The sequence below is a fragment of the Ranitomeya imitator genome, chromosome 10 (genome assembly GCF_032444005.1).
Source record: "Ranitomeya imitator isolate aRanImi1 chromosome 10, aRanImi1.pri, whole genome shotgun sequence".
Lineage (NCBI taxonomy): Eukaryota > Metazoa > Chordata > Amphibia > Anura > Dendrobatidae > Ranitomeya > Ranitomeya imitator.
In genome coordinates, this window is record NC_091291.1 from 28,147,632 (window position 1) to 28,168,108 (window position 20,477).

The 20,477-nt window shown below is 43.5% G+C and overlaps 1 protein-coding gene across 6 annotated transcripts in view; it reads right to left on the reverse strand.

Annotated features, from left to right (window-relative positions):
- The window catches only part of SYT3 (synaptotagmin 3), a 221,737-nt gene that overhangs the window by 9,577 nt on the left and 191,683 nt on the right, over positions 1-20,477 (reverse strand). For all 6 annotated transcript variants that reach the window (XM_069742650.1, XM_069742652.1, XM_069742651.1 and 3 more), the window contains 3 exons: positions 16,877-17,048; positions 15,498-15,627; positions 13,571-13,700 (listed from right to left, as the gene is read on the reverse strand). In XM_069742650.1, the coding sequence (XP_069598751.1) occupies positions 13,614-13,700; positions 15,498-15,627; positions 16,877-17,048 (389 nt within the window). In that variant the 3' untranslated portion in view covers positions 13,571-13,613. The remainder of the gene's footprint in view (positions 1-13,570; positions 13,701-15,497; positions 15,628-16,876; positions 17,049-20,477) is intronic.

A 20,477-nucleotide genomic window follows, 5' to 3' on the forward strand; every position in this document is an offset into this window, starting at 1 on the left:
GTAGATAACAAATGATCCTCCAGTCACAATAGGTGATATCACAGCTCACCTCCTCCTCCTGTACAATGACTGATAACACCTCTATATACAGTAGATAACAAATGATCCTCCAGTCACAATAGGTGATATCACAGCTCACCTCCTCCTCCTGTACAATGACTGATAACACCTCTATATACAGTAGATAACACAGGATCCACCTCTCACAATATGTGATGTCACAGCTCACCTCCTCCTCCTGTACAATGACTGATAACACCTCTATATACAGTAGATAACACAGGATCCACCATTCACAATAGGTGATGTCACAGCTCACCTCCTCCTCCTGTACAATGACTGATAACACCTGTATATACAGTAGATAACACAGGATCCACCATTAACAATAGGTGATGTCACAGCTCACCTCCTCCTCCTGTACAATGACTGATAACACCTCTATATACAGTAGATAACACAGGATCCACCTTTCACAATAGGTGATGTCACAGCTCTCCTCCTCCCTCCTGTACAATGACTGATAACACCTATATATACAGTAGATAACACAGGATCCACCTTTCACAATAGGTGATGTCACAGCTCACCTCCTCCTCCTGTACAATGACTGATAACACCTCTATATACAATAGATAACACAGGATCCACCATTCACAATAGGTGATGTCACAGCTCACCTCCTCCTCCTGTACAATGGCTGATAACACCTCTATATACAGTAGATAACACAGGATACACCATTCACAATATATGATGTCACAGCTCACCTCCTCCTCCTGTACAATGACTGATAACACCTCTATATACAGTAGATAACACAGGATCCACCATTCACAATAGGTGATGTCACAGCTCACCTCCTCCCCCTGTACAATGACTGATAACACCTGTATATACAGTAGATAACACAGGATCCACCATTAACAATAGGTTATATCACAGCTCACCTCCTCCTCCTGTACAATGACTGATAACACCTCTATATACAGTAGACAACACAGGATCCACCATTCACAATAGGTGATGTCACAGCTCACCTCCTCCTCCTGTACAATGACTGATAACACCTCTATATACAGTAGATAACATAGGATCCACCATTCACAATAGGTTATGCCACAGCTCACCTCCTCCTCCTGTACAATGACTGATAACACCTCTATATACAGTAGATAACACAGGATCCACCATTCACAATAGGTGATGTCACAGCTCACCTCCTTCTCCTGTACAATGACTGATAACACCTTTATATACAGTAGACAACACAGGATCCACCATTCACAATAGGTGATGTCACAGCTCACCTCCTCCTGTACAAGGACAGATAACACCTCTATATACAGTAGATAACACAGAATCCACCATTCACAATAGGTGATGTCACAGCTCACCTCCTCCTCCTGTACAATGACAGATAACACCTCTATATACAGTAGATAGCACAGGATCCACCATTCACAATAGGTGATGTCACAGCTCACCTCCTCCTCCTCCTGTACAATGACTGATAACACCTGTATATACAGTAGATAACACAGGATCCACCATTCACAATAGGTGATGTCACAGCTCACCTCCTCCTCCTGTACAATGACTGATAACACCTCTATATACAGTAGATAACACAGGATCCACCATTCACAATAGGTGATGTCACAGCTCACCTCCTCCTCCTTCACACTGATAACTAGAGATGGGCGGACACCTGGATGTTCGTGTCTAGCAGGTTCGGGTGAATAGTTACATAAAGTTTGGGTTTTGGTACCAGAAAAGTGCCTGGACCCGAACCCCAATAACTTGAATGGGGGCCTGAGCATTCAGTGTTTGCCACGCTGTCATATGCATGGCAGAGCTGCAAACACTGCTTCTGATTGACGGTGAAATCATCCCCGTCGGTCAGAGAGCAGCAGTCCCCATGCTATCAATAGACAATGTGAGCGCTCTTCTGTGACCAGAGGTATATAGTGATGAGTGAGCTCGTTACTCGCAATTTCCGAGCATGCTCGAGTGTTCTCCAAGTATCTTGGGCGTGCTCGTAGATTATGTTTGGGTCCCCCCAGCATGATTTGCGGCTGTTAGACAACATGAACACATGCCTGTTTGTTAGGGAATCCCAAATGCATTCAGGCTGTCTAGCAGCCGCAAATCATGTAGCTGATGGGACACAAACATAATCTACGAGCACGTCCAAGACACACTGAGAACACCCAAGCATGCCCTAAAAACTCGAGTAACAAGAACACTCGCTCACCACTAGAGGAATAAAGTTTACCTCTGGTCACTGGTTTCAACGGATGGGACTACTGCTCCCATCATTTGACACCTGCTGCCGCTAATAACAGCGAGAGCAGGAGCAGCTAATGGGAGTATTCATTAGCCGACTTCTGCTTTGAAATTAAATAATTTAAAAAAAAACGGTGTCGGTTCCCCCTATTTTTGATAACCAGCCAGGCAAAACTCACAGCTGGGGGCTGCAACCCTCTGCTGTCAGCTTCAGCAAGGCTGGTTATCAAGAATAGAGGGGTCGCCACGCTGTATTTTTTAATTATTTAAATATATAATTTAAAAAAAAACGGCGTGGGGTCCCCTCATTTAAAGCAGACAGCTGGGGGCTGGTATTCTCAGGCTGGTAAGGGGTCATGGGTATTGCCCCCCCAGCCCTAAAAATACCAGCCCGCAGCTGCCCATAAAAGGCGCATCTATTAGATGTACAAATTCTGGCACTTTGCCTTTTTTTCTGGTGTTTTTTGCGTTGGTGAGCTCTCACATTCTGTGCGCTCACATTCTACGCACTCAATCAGGCAATGATTTCTCCATTCCGAGCGCTCATGTACAACATTATATGCCGGCAGATGACCAGTAAAAAGTAAATACTGCACGAAGCTGGAGATTTATACATTACGAGGCCGGGACGTGAACGCAGACGTGTTTATTCATACAGGAGAACTAATCAAGGTACTTGCGGCCCCAGAATTTGCAATTAGCAGCGCTCATTACGGTCCACAGACAGGGCCATTAATAAAGCATTGAACAGAACTCTGAAAGAATCTGTGTGGTAGAGGAGAAGAAGAAAAAAGATGCAGGAGCAACGATACCCATTGTAGAGGCGTCACTGAGCGTGCGATGAATGTCCCCGACCGGTTATAACATTGGGTGTAGTAGGATCTATCGATGACCTCTTCTAGATTAGTATGAGAGTATACGTTTTATTTCTAAAACGGTCTTCTTGGGATTAAATTTTCAGAGCAGCAGTTTGTGCTTCAGAGCTGCTCTTCCTACCATATCTAAGAAAAGAAGGTTCCAGACACTAAGCTTTATTCACGGTCTAAAAGTGAGTTTCTTGACTCAAACTCAACAGCTTAATATTTCCTGTATATCCTTCTCTTGGCCTTTATTTTTCCTTTTATTTTGGAACCTTTATGAATTTTGCTCTGAAGCCCAATTTTTTTTTTTTTATGCGTTACCTATTTCTGATCTTAGATTGTTGGCGGGGTTCTTCCCGTAATGAACAGGGTTGGCAGGGGGGGAGATAGGACCAGAGCTTTTGCTTCTTTGTTTGTATCCAGTAGCCTCACGCTCCAAGAGAAATCAATTTTTCCAATCCAATTCGTTAAATTAAGACCTTTAACAATTTATTTTGATCTATTGAACTGTAAAGGTTGAATTAAGTCCTGCAGTGCGAAGTACGCCGACTGCATCACGATACATTATATTGTTCGGCTCGTTGCCTTAGATAATGGTATTAGAGACCTCACAGTTTTGCTTGGGGGCATTGGACGTTGAGCGCTGTTTTAAAGGGACGCAGAGTTCCCTTTAATGAGTTAATGTAAGCCAGACTTAATATCCACAATTCTTAAGCAATCCAATATCTTCTTCCTTACATATTGTACATCTCAAATAAAAGTCTCTTATATTGTCTAAGTAAGAACCCCATACTAGGTCAAATAAAGTTCACAAAGCAAAATCCCTACATACCATGTCAATATCATAGTGGTGTGGTGCCATGTAGCTCCCAAATAACAATGCCCAACTACCACTGTCTCGAAGATGGGAGAGAGGGATTTATATATGATACAGTAATGGCAGAATAATATGGCCACATGATGCACAGATACACTACCATTCAAAACTTTATGGTCACTTAGAAATTTTCTTATTTTTGAAAGAAAAGCACAGTTTTTTTTTTCAATTAAGCCAACATTAAATGAACAAGAACCCAGCCCCTACAGGTGACACTGACTTCCTAATGAATCCTCTTGCCAAATACTCTTGAATGTACTGGGGCATTGCCTCCGTCTCCAGGAGAGATAACGGATAGACTCGACCCCAGGGAGGCTCAGCACCAGGCAAGAGGTCAATAGGACAGTCATAGGGGCGGAGAGGCTGAAGGGTCTCCGCAGCCCTTTTGGAGAACACGTCCGCATAGGACCAATAGTGCTTGGGGAGAGAGGAAAGATCTGCGGGTACCTCTGTAGAAGCAACCTGAACGCACTCCCTCTGACATCTACCCTGGGGTTGAACTAGATGGATATGGGTTGAACTAGATGGACTTAAAGTCTTCCTTCAACCTTAATAATAACTATGAAACCTTCACAGGATTTACTCCATCAAAAAAAATTCTCCCTGTGGACCACTTTATATGAGGAGAATGATAGCGAAGCCATGGTATCCCCAACAGGACCTCATCAATTCCCTCAGGAATGACTAATAGGGAGAAAATCTCCTGATGTGATGGAGACATAGAAAGAGTGAATGGAATGGTCTGATGTGTAATCTGTGAGGGTAGTGTCAACCCATTTACCACTCGAACAGTCACAGGTTTGGCGAGCATCACCAGGGGTATTGCGTGACGCTGGGCAAAAGCAGATAACATGAAATTGCCTTCCACCCCGGAGTCCAGGCAAAGCTCTACCATAAGAGTGGATGGGCCTATGTTAATTGTCCCCTTGAAGGACAATTTAGAGGAAAATGTCTAGTGTACCTCCTCCAACTACCACTAGACGCCGACGTTCCCCCGACCGCTGAGAACACTTGGAGGCAAGATGTCCTGACTGCCGGCAAACATGACAGACCATAACTGCACGAGCGGACTGGGACTTAGATCCCACACGCAACGCCTCTACGGCCTCATGTGACTCGGACACCTGGACCAGAGATTCCTGAGGTTTGGCGAAGGTGGGAGCCAGCTGAAACCTCTGCCTACACCTGGCTCGCTCCAATCTTCGCTCGTGAAAACGAAGGTCGATGCGGGTTGACATAGCTATGAGCTCCTCCAGTGTGGCAGGAATCTCCCTAGTGGCCAAAGTGTCCTTCACATGCCCAGCCAGCCCTCTCCAAAATACGGGCTTTATCCGACCATTCCAGCTCAGACGCTAATGTCCGGAAGTGGACGGCAAAATGGCTGACTATGGACGAACCCTGAGTCAATGCCAGCAGTTGGAGCGCCGTATCATGGGTGACTTGGGGTCCTAAAAAGACCTGTTTCAGAGTGCTCAAAAACCGAGGAGCACTCTGGACCACATGATCGTTGCGCTCCCACAGCGGCGTAGCCCACTCCAATGCCCTGTCCGACAGCAGAGAAATTATGAATCCCACCTTTGCCCACTCTGTGGGAAAACGTGCAGCCAGGAGCTTGAGGTGTATACCGCACTGGCTCACGAAACCCCTACAGGATTTACTGTCACCAGAGTATTTCTCTGGCAGCGGGAGGCGAGATAGGGTCGGAACAGAGATGGCAGTGGGTAAAGCTGCCGCAGCAACGCTAGCAGCCTGAACAGCTATTGCGGTTACATCCACTGCTGAGGTTGCACGCTCGAGAGCCGCCAACCTGCCCTCCAGCAGCTGGATGTAACCCTGCAATCGCTGTTCATCCGTCATTACTTAGCCAGACCCTGGTGCTAGTATAATGTTAGGGCTAGTGGAACGCACCAAATAATTAGAGAAAAGGAATAAGGTGCATTCGCAGCTCGGGGTCCACCGTGCAGAGATGGAACCTGCTGCTAAGCAATGACAGACTATATGGTGGTACAATGAGGATACACACACAGGTTAGCTTCACCCTGTGGGAAAGAATCGAACCCTGTTGCGTCTCAGGGCCGCAGTACCGCACGTAACAGAAATAATAATAAAGTAGCACGAGAGTGCATGCGGTGCCGCACTGGCGGACGCCACTAACCATCCTGACTTGGGTTTAGAAAGCGCGGTGATAGCACCCGGCGCCACACCGGTTGGTAACAGCAATAGATGCTGTTTGTGTATTAATGTTGGTAACAAGTTGGGCGCTAGACTACAATCATCCTCCTTACGCGAGCATTCAAGCACAAGGGAGGGGATGATTAAAGAGCGACTTTCACTCACAACACACACACGTAATCAAGTGTATACTAAGGCATGGCCGTGCGGCCACGCAAACCTTTTATAGCTGCAGCAAGTTCAGGACCTTCCTAGAGGACCAATGAGAACTGCTACAGTAACTGAGCAACTTCAGGACCTTCCTAGAGGACCAATGGGAGCTGCCACAGTACCTGAGCATGTGACCCCAGACCTCCACTGAGAGAATCAGACTGAGCGAGACGCTGGGACCGACGTCTCCGCTGAGCAGGCTCCACTGCGGCTGATACAGAATGAGAGACCACAGCAGGCATGGTTCGAGATTCCCCCTGTGCAGCGGCGGGAACTTGACTCCTAACACCATCACGCAAGTGTTCTTATGGTACTTTGTGTTTGCTAACTGTGTAAGAAGGCTAATGGATGGTTAGAATACACTTGAAAACCCTTGTGCAAGTATGTTAGCACAACTAAAAACAGTTTGGCTGATTAGAGAACCTATAAACCTGACCTTCCTTTGAGCTACTTGAGAATCTGGAGAAATACATTTGTTGGTTCCATTAAACTCTCTAAATGGCAAGAAAAAAAGAACTTTCATATGAAACTCGACAGTCTATTCTTGTTCTTAGAAATGAAGGCTATTCCATGCAAGAACTTGCCAAGAAACTGAAGATTTCCTACAACGGTGTGTACTACTCCCTTCAGAGGAGAGAACAAACAGGCTGTATCCAGAGCAGCAAGACAAGTGGGAGGCCCCGCTGCACAACTGAGCAACAAGAAAAGTACATTAGAGTCTGTAGTTTGAGAAATCGACGCCTCATAGGTCCTCAACAGGCTGCTTCATTAATTAGTACACGCAAAACGCCAGTGTCAACATCTACAGTGAAGTGGCGACCCGGGATGCTGGCCTTCAGGGCAGAGTGTCAAAGAAAAAGCCATAACTGAGACTGGCTAATAAAAGGAGAAGATTAATATGGGCAAAAGAACACAGACATTGGACGGAGGAAGATTGGAAAAAAGTGTTATGGACAGACGAATCCAAGTTTGAGGTGTTTGGATCACACAGAAGAACATTTGTGAGACAAAGAAAAACTGAAAAGATGCTGGACAGTTCCTGACGCCATCTGTCAAGCATGGTGGAGGTAATGTGATGGTCTGGGGTTGCTTTGGTGCTGGTAAAGTGGGAGATTTGTACAAGGTAAAAGGGATATTGAATAAGGAAGGCTATCACTCCATTTTGCAATGCCATGCCATACCCTGTGGACAGTGCTTGATTGGAGCCAATTTCATTGTACAACAGGACAATGACCCAAAGCACAGCTCCAAATTATGCAAGACCTATTAAGGGAAGAAGCCGGCAGCTGGTATACTATCTGTAATGGAGTGGCCAGCGCAGTCAACAGATCTCAGCTCCATTGAGCTGTTGTGGGAGCAGCCTGACCGTATGGTTCGCAAAAAGTGTCCATCAACCCAAACCAACTTGTGGGAGGGGCTTCTGGAAGCATGGGATGACATTTTTCCAGATTACCTCAGCAAATTAACTGCTAGAATGCCAAATGTCTGCAATGCTGTAACTGCTGCAAAGGGAGCATTCTTTGACGAAAGCAAAGTTTGAAGGAGAAAATTATTTCAAATAAAAAATTTTTTTCGAACCTTGTCAATGTCTGGATTAGATTTTCAGTTCATTTGGCAATTCATTTGATTAATGAAAGTATGTGTTAGGGCTAGCGGAACGCACCGAGTAAATAGAGATGTTTATTGATATTGGTGCGTTAGCATGCCCGGGGTCCACCGTGCAGGAGTACCTGCTGCTAGCAAACGGCGGAGCTACAGTTAGGTCCATATATATTTGGACAGAGACAACATTTTTCTAATTTTGGCTATAGACATTACCACAATGAAATTTTAAACAAAACAATTCAGAAACAGTTGAAAATCAGACTTTCAGCTTTCATTTGAGGGTATCCACATTAAAATTGGATGAAGGGTTTAGGAGTTTCAGCTCCTTAACACATGCCACCCTGTTTTTAAAGGGACCAAAAGTAATTGGACAGATTAAATAATTTTAAATAAAATGTTCATTTTTAGTACTTGGTTGAAAACCCTTTGTTGGCAATGACTGCCTGAAGTCTTGAACTCATGGACATCACCAGACGCTGTGTTTCCTCCTTTTTGATGCTCTTCCAGGCCTTCACTGCGGTGGTTTTCAGTTGCTGTTTGTTTGTGGGCCTTTCTGTCTGAAGTTTAGTCTTTAACAAGTGAAAAGAATGCTCAATTGGGTTGAGATCAGGTGACTGACTTGGCCATTCAAGAATATTCCACTTTTTTGCTTTAATAAACTCCTGGGTTGCTTTGGCTTTATGTTTTGGGTCATTGTCAATCTGTAGTCTGAAACGACGACCAATCAGTTTGGCTGCATTTGGCTGGATCTGAGCACACAGTATGGCTCTGAATACCTCAGAATTCATTCGGCTGCTTCTGTACAGAGTCACATCATCAATAAACACTAGTGACCCAGTGCCACTGGCAGCCATGCATGCCCAAGCCATCACACTGCCTCCGCCGTGTTTTACAGATGATGTGGTATGCTTTGGATCATGAGCTGTACCACGCCTTCACCATACTTTTCTTTTTCTATCATTCTGTTAGAGGTTGATCTTGGTTTCATCTGTCCAAACAATGTTCTTCCAGAACTGTGCGGCTTTTTTAGATGTTTTTTAGCATAGTCCAGTCTAGCCTTTTTATTCTTGATGCTTATGAGTGGCTGCACCGTGCAGTGAACCCTCTGTAGTTACTTTCATGCAGTCTTCTCTTTATGGTAGATTTGGATATTGATCCGCCGACCTCCTGGAGAGTGTTGGTCACTTGGTTGGCTGTTGTGAAGGGGTTTCTCTTCACCATGGAGATTATTCTGCGATCGTCCACCACTGTTGTCTTCCGTGGGAGCCCAGGTCTTTTTGCATTGATGAGTTCACCAGTGCTTTCTTTCTTTCTCAGGATGTACCAAACTGTAGATTTTGCCACTCCGAATATTGTAGCAATTTCTCGGATGGGTTTTTCCTGTTTTTGCAGCTTAAGGATGGCTTGTTTCACCTGCATGGAGAGCTCCTTTGACCGCATGTTTACTTCACAGCAAAACCTTCCAAATGCAGCACAACACCTCAAATCAACTCCAGGCCTTTTATCTGCTTTATTGAGAATGACATAATGAAGGGATTGCCCACACCTGTCCATGAAATAGCCTTGGAGTCAATTGTCCCATTACTTTTGGTCCCTTTAAAAACAGGGTGGCACATGTTAAGGAGCTGAAACTCCTAAACCCTTCATCCAATTTTAATGTGGATACCCTCAAATGAAAGGTGAAAGTCTGAACTTCAACTGCATCTGAATTGTTTTGTTTAAAATTCATTGTGGTAATATCCATAACCAAAAGTAGAAAAATGTTGTCTCTGTCCAAATATATATGGACCTAACTGTATATGGTGGTATAGACTAACTCAGTTAATTCACTGAGTAGCCGTGAAAGGAAAGCACTGTGCCCTGTTAGACTCCACAGAGGCACAGGCTAACTGCCCAAACAGAGAGCAGTCAGTGGTCACACAAACACACAAAACTCCCCGCCGGAGGAGCCAGCATTCTAGGGGCTTATTTCAGCCGAGTCCCTGAATACACTCAGACTCAATCTCCTCGCCGGAGCCAGCATTCTAGGGGCTTATTTCAGCCGGGTCCCTGAACACACATACATGTGACCACACTGGCGCAAAGCACATAACATAAGACAATACTAGCGCATGGCCGTGCGGTCATGCGCAGTTTATATAGTTGCAGCACAGGAAGCTGCTACTGAAGTTTTTGCCCTTTCAGGACCTTCCAGAAGGACCAATGGAAAGTGCTGCAGTACCTGAGCATGTTTTGCCCTTTCAGGACCTTCCAGAAGGACCAATGGAATGTACTGCAGCACCTGAGCATGTGACCGAACATGTGGCCCTCGACCTCCAATGGGAGACCCTGCCCTGGGCATGCTCAGTGTGAGTAAACAAGGACTTAGTCCCAGAGAGGCTCGCTCGCCGCAGATCAGTGCAGGGTACCATAGGAAAGCCAGAAAAGGCAGTAGTGACCCTATGCACCGAATCAGCCCCAGCGAGACGCTGGGAGCGACGTCTCCGCTGAGCAGAGCCCACTGCGGCCGATACCGAATGGGAGACCGCAGCAGACACGGATCGAGATTCCCCCTGTGCAGCAGAGGAAACTCGACTCCTAACAGTATGAGTTTTTATGGTAAACACAAAGTTGTCTGGGTGACTCTAAACTTTTGAACGGTAGTGTAATGGTAGAGTTGGAAGGGACCTCCAGGGTCATCGTGTCCAACCCCCTGCTCAATGCAGGATTCACTAAACCATCTGATATCACAACCATTACTATAAAACAACGTGACATAGAGTAGATTACTTTGACCCTTAGGAAGGTATGTACCAAAATTAGAAGTAACCACTATTCATAGGATAGGGAATGCTTTCCGATTGCTGGAGATTTCGACCATTAGGACCCTAGAAATCTTGAGAAAGGTCTTTGGCATTCTGATTAATTAAGGTGTTATTCTCAAACTGTCTCTTAAGCAGCTCACAGCTCTGAAGTCTCCTTACTTCCTGGTTTCTGGTAGGGTGGGATCTTCTCCTTGAGTGACAGTTCAGGTCAATAGCAGAGCTGTAGCATTAGTATAAAGTATAAGTATAAGTATAAAGCTCAGCACAAGGTCTCCAATAACATATTCAGCTATCAGAGGTTTGTTCTGAAGGCTACACTGAACATACAGTATTTGCATATAAATAAAATAATGAAGTTCAACATACACATGGCCCACATCTCCCACATCTAACAAATTCTCCAGAAATCTTCTGGGAAGCAGAACTTCTTGAAGGTGTCTTGTGTATGACACCTGAATCTGTCAAAGGGATGAGGTTCCTGTAAAACATACGGAAGGGAGATAGCTTAAAAAAGGGTCTGAGTGTTGATCAAATGCTTCAACCAACAAGCCTGATGGATGAGAAATCTTAAAACTTGGAAAGTATGGCTCTGATCCAGCCATCAAATTTCCCTTTGGAACCTTCATTAGGGCTGATGACCAACATAAAGTGTTCTCTCTTCTTGATAAATGACATGTATAATTTACAATCCAGTAATAGAAATTGGAGATTTCTTTGTCTCAGAAGTTTATGGGAAACCCAAAGAATTTGTGCTCGAATCTTACAAGTCTCTCCCAACCATCTCATGCCATTTTTAGTATTTCTGCCCTACAATGTCACTGAGAGCTTTGTGGGCTCTTTAGAAAGTACGACCAGACAACGGAAACCTTCTACAGCTGAACAGATTAGTTTTTCACTATGAATAATTTTTGTTCAATTTACCGAAGTTTGATATTTCGACACAAAGCTTTTTCTACGCGCTAATAAGACTTCAAGCTTTTACCTGCAGGCCGTATACAGTAATCTTTGCCGCTGGTAATATGGCTTCCCAAGGCACCGCATATTATATCAGACTTTAATGAATTGACTCTAACGGTACAATACCAGACAATTTCCACAGCTGGAAACTCGTTTACAATGCATTCAATCACAGTAATAGATCAGAGGCTGTATAATCAAGGTGTGGAAAGACAAATCTGTGTTTCGACTCTTTAACATGGAAAACCAGTCAATGTCAGCCTTAGTTAGAATACGCTTGAAAGGTAATGCATGTCTTCCAACTTTAAAAGATCAGAAACAGAGATACATACTGCTAGTGAAGCCCAGGAGTCTTCCCACACAGTATGGTACCTCTTTCTTGGCCCCCATAGTACAGTATGATGACCCCACAATACACAAAATAATTTCCAGACAGCACCCCACATACCGTATTATGCCCCGGACTCCCCCATAGACAGTATGAGCCTCACCTAGCCCATCTCACACTGTCCTAGGTTTAGCTAAAGTCAGGACATACTCTCGACCTCCTGGGACAGCAGGACAGAACCTCAAGTTCAAGAATGTCCTGCTGGATTTGGGACAGTTTGGAGGTATAGGTAATATACCGTAATTTTTCCGCCTAGGTCAGTGTATCTCAACTCCAGTCTTCAAGACCCACCAACAGGTCATGTTTTCAGGCATTCCTGATGGAATTAATGCTTGAGCAGGTGATGAAATTATCACCTGTGCAATATTAACAAAATCCTGAAAACATGACCTTTTGGTGGGTCTTGAGGACTGGAGTTGAGAAACACTGACCTAGATGGATGCGGTTCATAATTTAATGCCATTTTCCAAATATGATATCTGTCCTCTGCACAGAAAATCCAAAGACACGTGAATAAACTAAGATTATTTGGGTTTGGTTTATAAAATAAAATCTCAAAAAGTACAAAAAACTGTTCTTCTACATGTGCAGTAGTTTGTAGCTACTTGGTAATATCGAAGGCATTTGGACTTCTCGCAAGCAACTTAGCAACTTTTATGTCGACTCCCAAAAAAATGGGAAAATCTCCCAGACTACGAAAGGAGTTGACAAATCTCTTGGGTCTGGATAAGACCTTCTGGAAAGTAGGTCTTGTACCTCAACAACTTTGGATAAAAGGGAATTAGGGAGTGGGTAAGGAGCATAGAATGGTCAGAGAACTAACATAGATGATGGTTGCCAATAAACAAAGGCATAGTCATAGCCAAAACTTCCTATAAATGAAGGCATGGTCATAGCCAAGACCTCAACTTTTCTCAGATGCGAGCTTCCAGAGCTCATCTCTGCGACCCTAAATGTCCTTATGAAGCCTCAAAGTATTTTATTCTATTTCCCATGGGAAGAAACTTGCCACAATTCGCGTTTGAGTTTTGTCTTCTCTCCTAATGGTGACATATGAAGGTCATAGATCATGTTGTTGGGTTCTGTACAGATGTTGTCTGTGATCTCTGTCAAATCTATTGGGTATACAGTTTACTGAGCTGTGCCAATTTTTCCCCCCATTTTTTTGTGAGCCTTTTTTTAACTTCAATGTCAAGTTTGGAGTGGATTTCACAAAGAAATTCTCATCTTTTGTCTTCAAAGTCTTTTAACTGGTTTGGGATGTGAATTTTGGAGAGGATCCTTTTTCCAAATCCAAGGCTAAAAACAGTCAGAACGTGACCTACAGCACTGTTCACACAATCAGAATCATATCAACTGGTTTCTCCATCATCTCAAACTGCAAATTTGATGGACATGTGATACTTACAGCTCTCCTGATCTGCTTCTCTCTTCCTAGAGAGTGGAATTAACTAGTCAGATAGTGTATTGTCCACTATTATACTTGGCTTCTCCCGAGGTGGGGAAGATTTTGTCACAAAACTGGTCAAAGCTTTCTCCTGAAAAGATCAATAAAGAGAGTAAATCCTTTAACGTCATAAACCAGGTTCACTTACAGATGATCTATCAGGTCTCCTGTCTCCTAGTGCAAAGGCATAAAGCTCCATAAATGCTACGCGCTGTCACCATAGCACAACTATCTAACACTAACAGGATAAATGCACCGCTGTGTAAATAGCAAGCTGTGTGCTGCTTCTGTCAGGGCAGGATAGAGTTGTGCCTAGAGAAAAGTCATTAGTGGTTGGAACCACAGGACTCACAAGCTTTCCCTATCAGTAGGCAGAGCAGAAGAACTCAGAATATTTCGCTATTTGGTGCAGCAGCAGGACTCACAGGGTTTCTCTATTAGTGGTTGGAGCAACATGACTTACAAGATTTTCCTATTAGTAGGCAGAGCAGCAGGACTCACAGGCTTTCTCTACTACTGGACAGAGCAGCAGGACTCACAGGCTTTCTCTACTACTGGACAGAGCAGCAGGACTCACAGGTTTTCTCTACTACTGGACAGAGCAGCAGGACTCACAGGCTTTTTCTACTACTGGACAGAGCAGCAGGACTCACAGGCTTTCTCTACTACTGAACAGAGCAGCAGGACTCACAGGCTTTCTCTACTACTGGACAGAGCAGCAGGACTCACAGGCTTTCTCTACTACTGGACAGAGCAGCAGGACTCACAGGCTTTCTCTACTACTGGACAGAGCAGCAGGACTCACAGGCTTTCTCTACTACTGAACAGAGCAGCAGGACTCACAGGCTTTCTCCACTACTGGACAGAGCAGCAGGACTCACAGGCTTTCTCTACTACTGGACAGAGCAGCAGGACTCACAGGCTTTCTCTACTACTGGACAGAGCAGCAGGACTCACAGGCTTTCTCTACTACTGGACAGAGCAGCAGGACTCACAGGTTTTCTCTACTACTGGACAGAGCAGCAGGACTCACAGGCTTTCTCTACTACTGGACAGAGCAGCAGGACTCACAGGCTTTCTCTACTACTGGACAGAGCAGCAGGACTCACAGGCTTTCTCTACTACTGAACAGAGCAGCAGGACTCACAGGCTTTCTCTACTACTGGACAGAGCAGCAGGACTCACAGGCTTTCTCTACTACTGAACAGAGCAGCAGGACTCACAGGCTTTCTCCACTACTGGACAGAGCAGCAGGACTCACAGGCTTTCTCTACTACTGGACAGAGCAGCAGGATTCACATTCTCTCTCTACTAGTGGGCAGTGCAGAAGGACTCACAGGCTTTCTCTACTAGTGGACAAAACAGCAGGACTCATGCTTTCTCTACTTGTGGACAGAGCAGCGCGACTCACAGGCTTCCTCTATTAGTGCGCAGAGCAGCAGGACTCACAGGCTTTTACTATTAGTGGGCAAAGCAGACTTTCTTTATGATTCCTACCAGCAAGCATTGAAACAGCTTTTTTTTCATAAAAATAAGGAATATTTTCAAAGCAAATTTTATCTACCTATATATTCCCAAGATCTGCATCCCCCTCTTATCAAATACTGCCTCAGATAGGAGACATGACAAAGACACTTTAATAACCTTGTAGTACACAAGAGACTTTTATACATACAATATTCCAGTAATAATGAAATACATAGGAAATACATTAACGCTTCTTGTTTTGCGTATAGTGGCGACATACTGTCAGATTGGAATATTTTTACATTTAAAATCATTTTGAATGATATTATAGACCAATGAATTTATAGACTCCTTGACGGCACCGATAAAGGACTTCTGTCCAAAGAAGACTGTAGTCATCATCCAAACCAGATGTCTTTACCTCGACCAGTTGATGCCAATGTTCTATTGGTTTTCTGGGATTTGCCAGCATCTCATTCCAATGTTCCCTTCCTGGCATGTCCGCGTCACCGCCCACACGACACATGCCAATAACCTCATTGTGACCTATACTGTACAAATGCAACAAAATATAGGAATTACATCTCAATTACCCGATCAAAGCCACGAACTGTGCTGCTGACATTTCATAGAGTAGTGTTATAACCTATAATTAAACCTTTCTATTGTCACTTTTCTAAGTAACAAGCATAGGAAGGGTAGGAGTAGAGAGCAAAACATTTCTAAGTAAGCATCGATGTTATTGGGTGACGGGCCGATTCATCAAACCTTTTACACCAGAAAAGTAGCGTAAAAGCTTGGAAAAGTCGTTGAATTTTTGGGCAATGTAGAGTTGCCCAAATATCTATCTACTTTTACCATTTACAAGCCAGTCTGAATCATCTACTCCAAAGTAGGGAGAGTTGGGGAGGTGCCAGGCCGCCAACAGAAATATTATTCTAGTCCCTAATAGTCGCGAGACATGCAGGCTCGGGGACTAGGACAAATTTTTCGAGCACGCCCAAGATACTTGGTTACCACCCAATTATGTGCAAATAACACCTTATCCGAGCACGTTCACTCATCACAACTGAGCACCTTGTACTCCAGCAATACTGGCGTAACGAAAGTGTGCGCTACGACAGTCTTAATGAATCATCCCAATGTGTCCATTTCATCATGTTTTACGTAATTTTTCTTTTTGTTTTTGTCTTATGGTGTACATTGTAATTTTTCATGCCAAACTATTCAAAATGTCTCAAGTGGTTGACAAAATTTGTGTAAAATAAAAAGATGTTCCTCGTTTTTGTCTATAACCTTTTTGTGCAAGTCTTTAGCAAAATAAGCTTCATAAAAACGTTGCAAAAGGTGCACAAAAATTTCAAATGTAGAGGAATTCACTCCGGGGAGAAGATGACATAGGCATAAAAAAATTTCGAAAACGTCGCAATTGATGAAATGGCCAAAATCATCTGCAAACACCAAACATTGCCAACAATGACTAACATGAAAGCAAAACAGGAAAACATATTAAAAAATTGTAAAAAAGGTGCAGGTGGAAAGAAAGAGTCCCTGGTGTTGAGCAGGAGCTGCTGGGACCTAGGACCCCATGGGGATGAACGTGGCACTAGTGATGAATGAACATGCTCAGATGCGGTGTTACCTGAGTATGCTCAGGCGCTAACCAAGTATCTTGGGCAACAAGGGATTTGGACTTATCATTTTTCAAAAAGAGCATCGTAGGTGTATGTGTCGTCAGCAGACTGCAATACTCAGGTCATCGTTTGGTGAAACTACGACAATATAAGACCAAGTCCTTACCAATCATAATCCATAACTGCAATGGTGAGGCTCACATGGTCCATATTCTCATTAGGAATGTCAAACACAAGCGCCTCATTATAGGTCGGGTTCAGCGTATTCTTCTTTATAGATGTTTTTCGCTTTTTCAGCCTCCGGCCTTCGCAAATGAGAGATGCTTTCACATATGGATCTTTAAGTCAAAGAGGAAAAACAAGAACGATTATGATGCTTTGTGAACTGGAACTGTGCAAAGGGTCGATGAAATGAAGAAAATTTCTACTTGATGGTAAGAGTTTAAAGAAATGGAATCAGGAGGATATTGACCATTTCAGCAGATGTATAAGCAAATTGATTCAAAATGTATAAGTTAGCGACAGTCAAAATGTATAGAATAGCGGAAAAAGAATTGTTTGTGCCCATATAACAAGATTGTGTTTAGCTTCTGTAAAGTTTTGCTTCATAAATCCCCTTAGGAGACTTTCTTTTGAAGGCACAAGTTTAAGCCTTGACCCTATGACTATCTATATCGTTCCTATCCTAATGGTTTATTTTCAGTAAGAATGTTCAACTGGGTTAATGTCAGGCGATTGACTCAGCCATCGAAGAATATTCTATTACTTTACTTTAAGATGATTTTGTGTTGCCTTTTTTGTATTTTTTGGTCATTATTCATTTGGCCATTTAACTGGATTTTAAAGAGTTGGGAAGGGGATAAAAGAATTTTAAAAAATTCTACTCATCTTGCCACTGCCCTCACCTGTCCTGTTGTACAGCCCTTCTGAGGTCCGATCTTCAGCCCAATTCTATCTGCCAGCATGTTCTGAACCTCCGGCGCTGACTAGACCTCACAATGTCATGACATTGCGAGGCAACACACATCATAATGTCATGCATAGTCACAAGATGTATCATAAAACATAGACCAGTCACGGAGGTATCAAAAATGCCAAAAGGTAGAGTTGGATAGAAAATCAGACCGGAAAAGGACTGGACGGCAGGACAGGTGAGGTCTGGAACCGAAGTGAATATAAGTTACTTTTTCAATCTACGTTTTCCTATGTTGTAAGTTATTAAAAGACCTCGGAGCACAATAAAGCATAATTGATTCACATCCGGTCTGACAAATTCGAATTTCGGCAGATTTGTTCACAACTAGCAGTGACCCAGTATCATTGGCAGGTATAAATGCTCATGCCATAAGACTGTTTCCACCATGTGTGAACAGTGATGTGGTATGTCCCCGATCTTGAGCTCTTTCTTTGCTTAGGCTACGTTCACATTTGCGTTGTTGTGTGTTGCATCGGCGACGCAACGCACAACGCAAAAACGCATTGTTTGGGACGCATGCGTCCATTTTTGGCTTGATTTTGGACGCAAAAAAATGCAACTTGCTGTGTCCTCTGCGCCCTGACGCTTGCGCCAAAAATTCTGCATGCGTCACAAAACGCAAGACAACGCATGTCCATGCGCCCCCATGTTAAATATAGGGGCGCATGACGCATGCGTCGCCGCAGCTGCGCCCGACGCAATGCTAATGTGAACGTAGTCTTATTCATACTTCTTACCATTCTAGTTCAACCTATTCTTAATTATATAGAATTTTGTTTCAGTACTGGCCAGATGTCAAATCCGGCCTTGCTATTCTTGAGTGTTACCAGGGGCTTGCTTTCTGAACTATCTCCAAGACGTGACGTTGTCTGTGATTAATAATTGATTTTCATCATTGAAATATTGCTACCAATCTGCAGTCGCAACACGTTTGAAGATTGGACGTTTTCTCGTATTCATCATGAGAAGACTCTTGAGTAAGTGGACGTACCAGTGTCAAAGTCAACAATCAAGAGGTGCCTTCAAGGAAGTAAATCTCCCTTCCATGCTCTCCCACACCTTTAACTTTACTACTGCGTTGATTAGGTCACTTCTAAATCTTCTGCTATCTCTACGCTCAAGTTGGAGACTTCCAATTTTGCACTTTCAAAAACTTTTTCGATTATAATCACAAGGCTGATATATTGTCCTACATAAACTACTGTAAATCTATTCCATTGCTCCAGGAAGGCATAGACCGGTAGAACATGAAGAACATGAAGAACGCAGATTTGGATTATTATTAATATGAGCAAACTTTCAATCTTCACACAAGTTGTTGTGACTGAAGATTGGTACTAGCAATTCTTCAGTGATGAAAATCAATTATTAATCACAGGCAACTTCATGTCTAGGAGATAGTTAAGAAATGTTCTTCCTACTTCCTCTAAAGCCATCCAAGTGCTCATTGTTTAGGCCATGAAATATTTAGTGCAAGTTTGTAAAAATAATCTCAATCCTTCAGCAAGATTCATTCTCTTACGTAACCATAATGCAAATTCCACTTGATATAAAGACATCAATAAACATCTAGAATAGTATCTACTTAGTATTACAATACTTTTTTAAATCTTTACTGTGTATTCATAGGTCCTTTTTGGTTTGAAGGGTTTCTCCAGAATAATATTTTCTTTTTTTTTTCACTATGGGCCTAAAAACTAACAGGCAGGAAATTGCTAATTAACAGGCTGTTCTATCCGTTAACAAGCAGGAAGTTGCTAGCTACCAAGCTGTTCTATCTGCTAATAAGCAGGAAGTTGTTAGCTACCTGGCTGTTGTATCTGCTAACAAGCAGGAAGTTGCTAGCTACCTGGCTGTTCTATCTGCTAACAAACAGGAAGTTGCTAGCTACCAAGCTGTTCTATCTGCTAACAAGCAGGAAGTTGCTAGCTACCAAGCTGTTCTATCTGCTAATAAGCAGGAAGTTGCTGGCTACCAAGCTGTTGAATCTGCTAATAAGCAGGAAGTTGCTAGCTACCAAGCTGTTCTATCCGCTAATAAGCAGGAAGTTGCTAGCTACCTGGATGTTGTATCTGCTAACAAGCAGGAAGTTGCTAGCTACCAAGCTGTTGTATCTGCTAACAAGCAGGAAGTTGCTAGCTACCTGCCTGTTGTATCTGCTAAAAGCAGGAAGTCGCTAGCCACCTGGCTGTTGTATCTGCTAACAAGCAGGAAGTTGCTAGCTACCTGGCTGTTCTATCTGCTAACAAACAGGAAGTTGCTAGCTATCAAGCTGTTCTATCTGCTAATAAGCAGGAAGTTGCTAGCTACCTGGATGTTGTATCTGCTAACAAGCAGGAAGTTGCTAGCTACCAAGCTGTTCTATCTGCTAACAAGTAGGAAGTTGCTAGCTACCAAGCTGTTGAATCTGCTAACAAGCAGGAAGTTGCTAGCTACCAAGCTGTTGAATCTGCTAACAAGCAAGAAGTTGCTAGCTACCAAGCTGTTGTATCTGCTAACAAGCAGGAAGTTGCTAGCTACCTGCCTGTTGTATCTGCTAAAAGCAGGAAGTCGCTAGCCACCTGGCTGTTGTATCTGCTAACAAGCAGGAAGTTGCTAGCTACCTGGCTGTTCTATCTGCTAACAAACAGGAAGTTGCTGGCTACCAAGCTGTTCTATCTGCTAATAAGCAGGAAGTTGCTAGCTACCTGGATGTTGTATCTGCTAACAAGCAGGAAGTTGCTAGCTACCAAGCTGTTCTATCTGCTAACAAGTAGGAAGTTGCTAGCTACCAAGCTGTTGAATCTGCTAA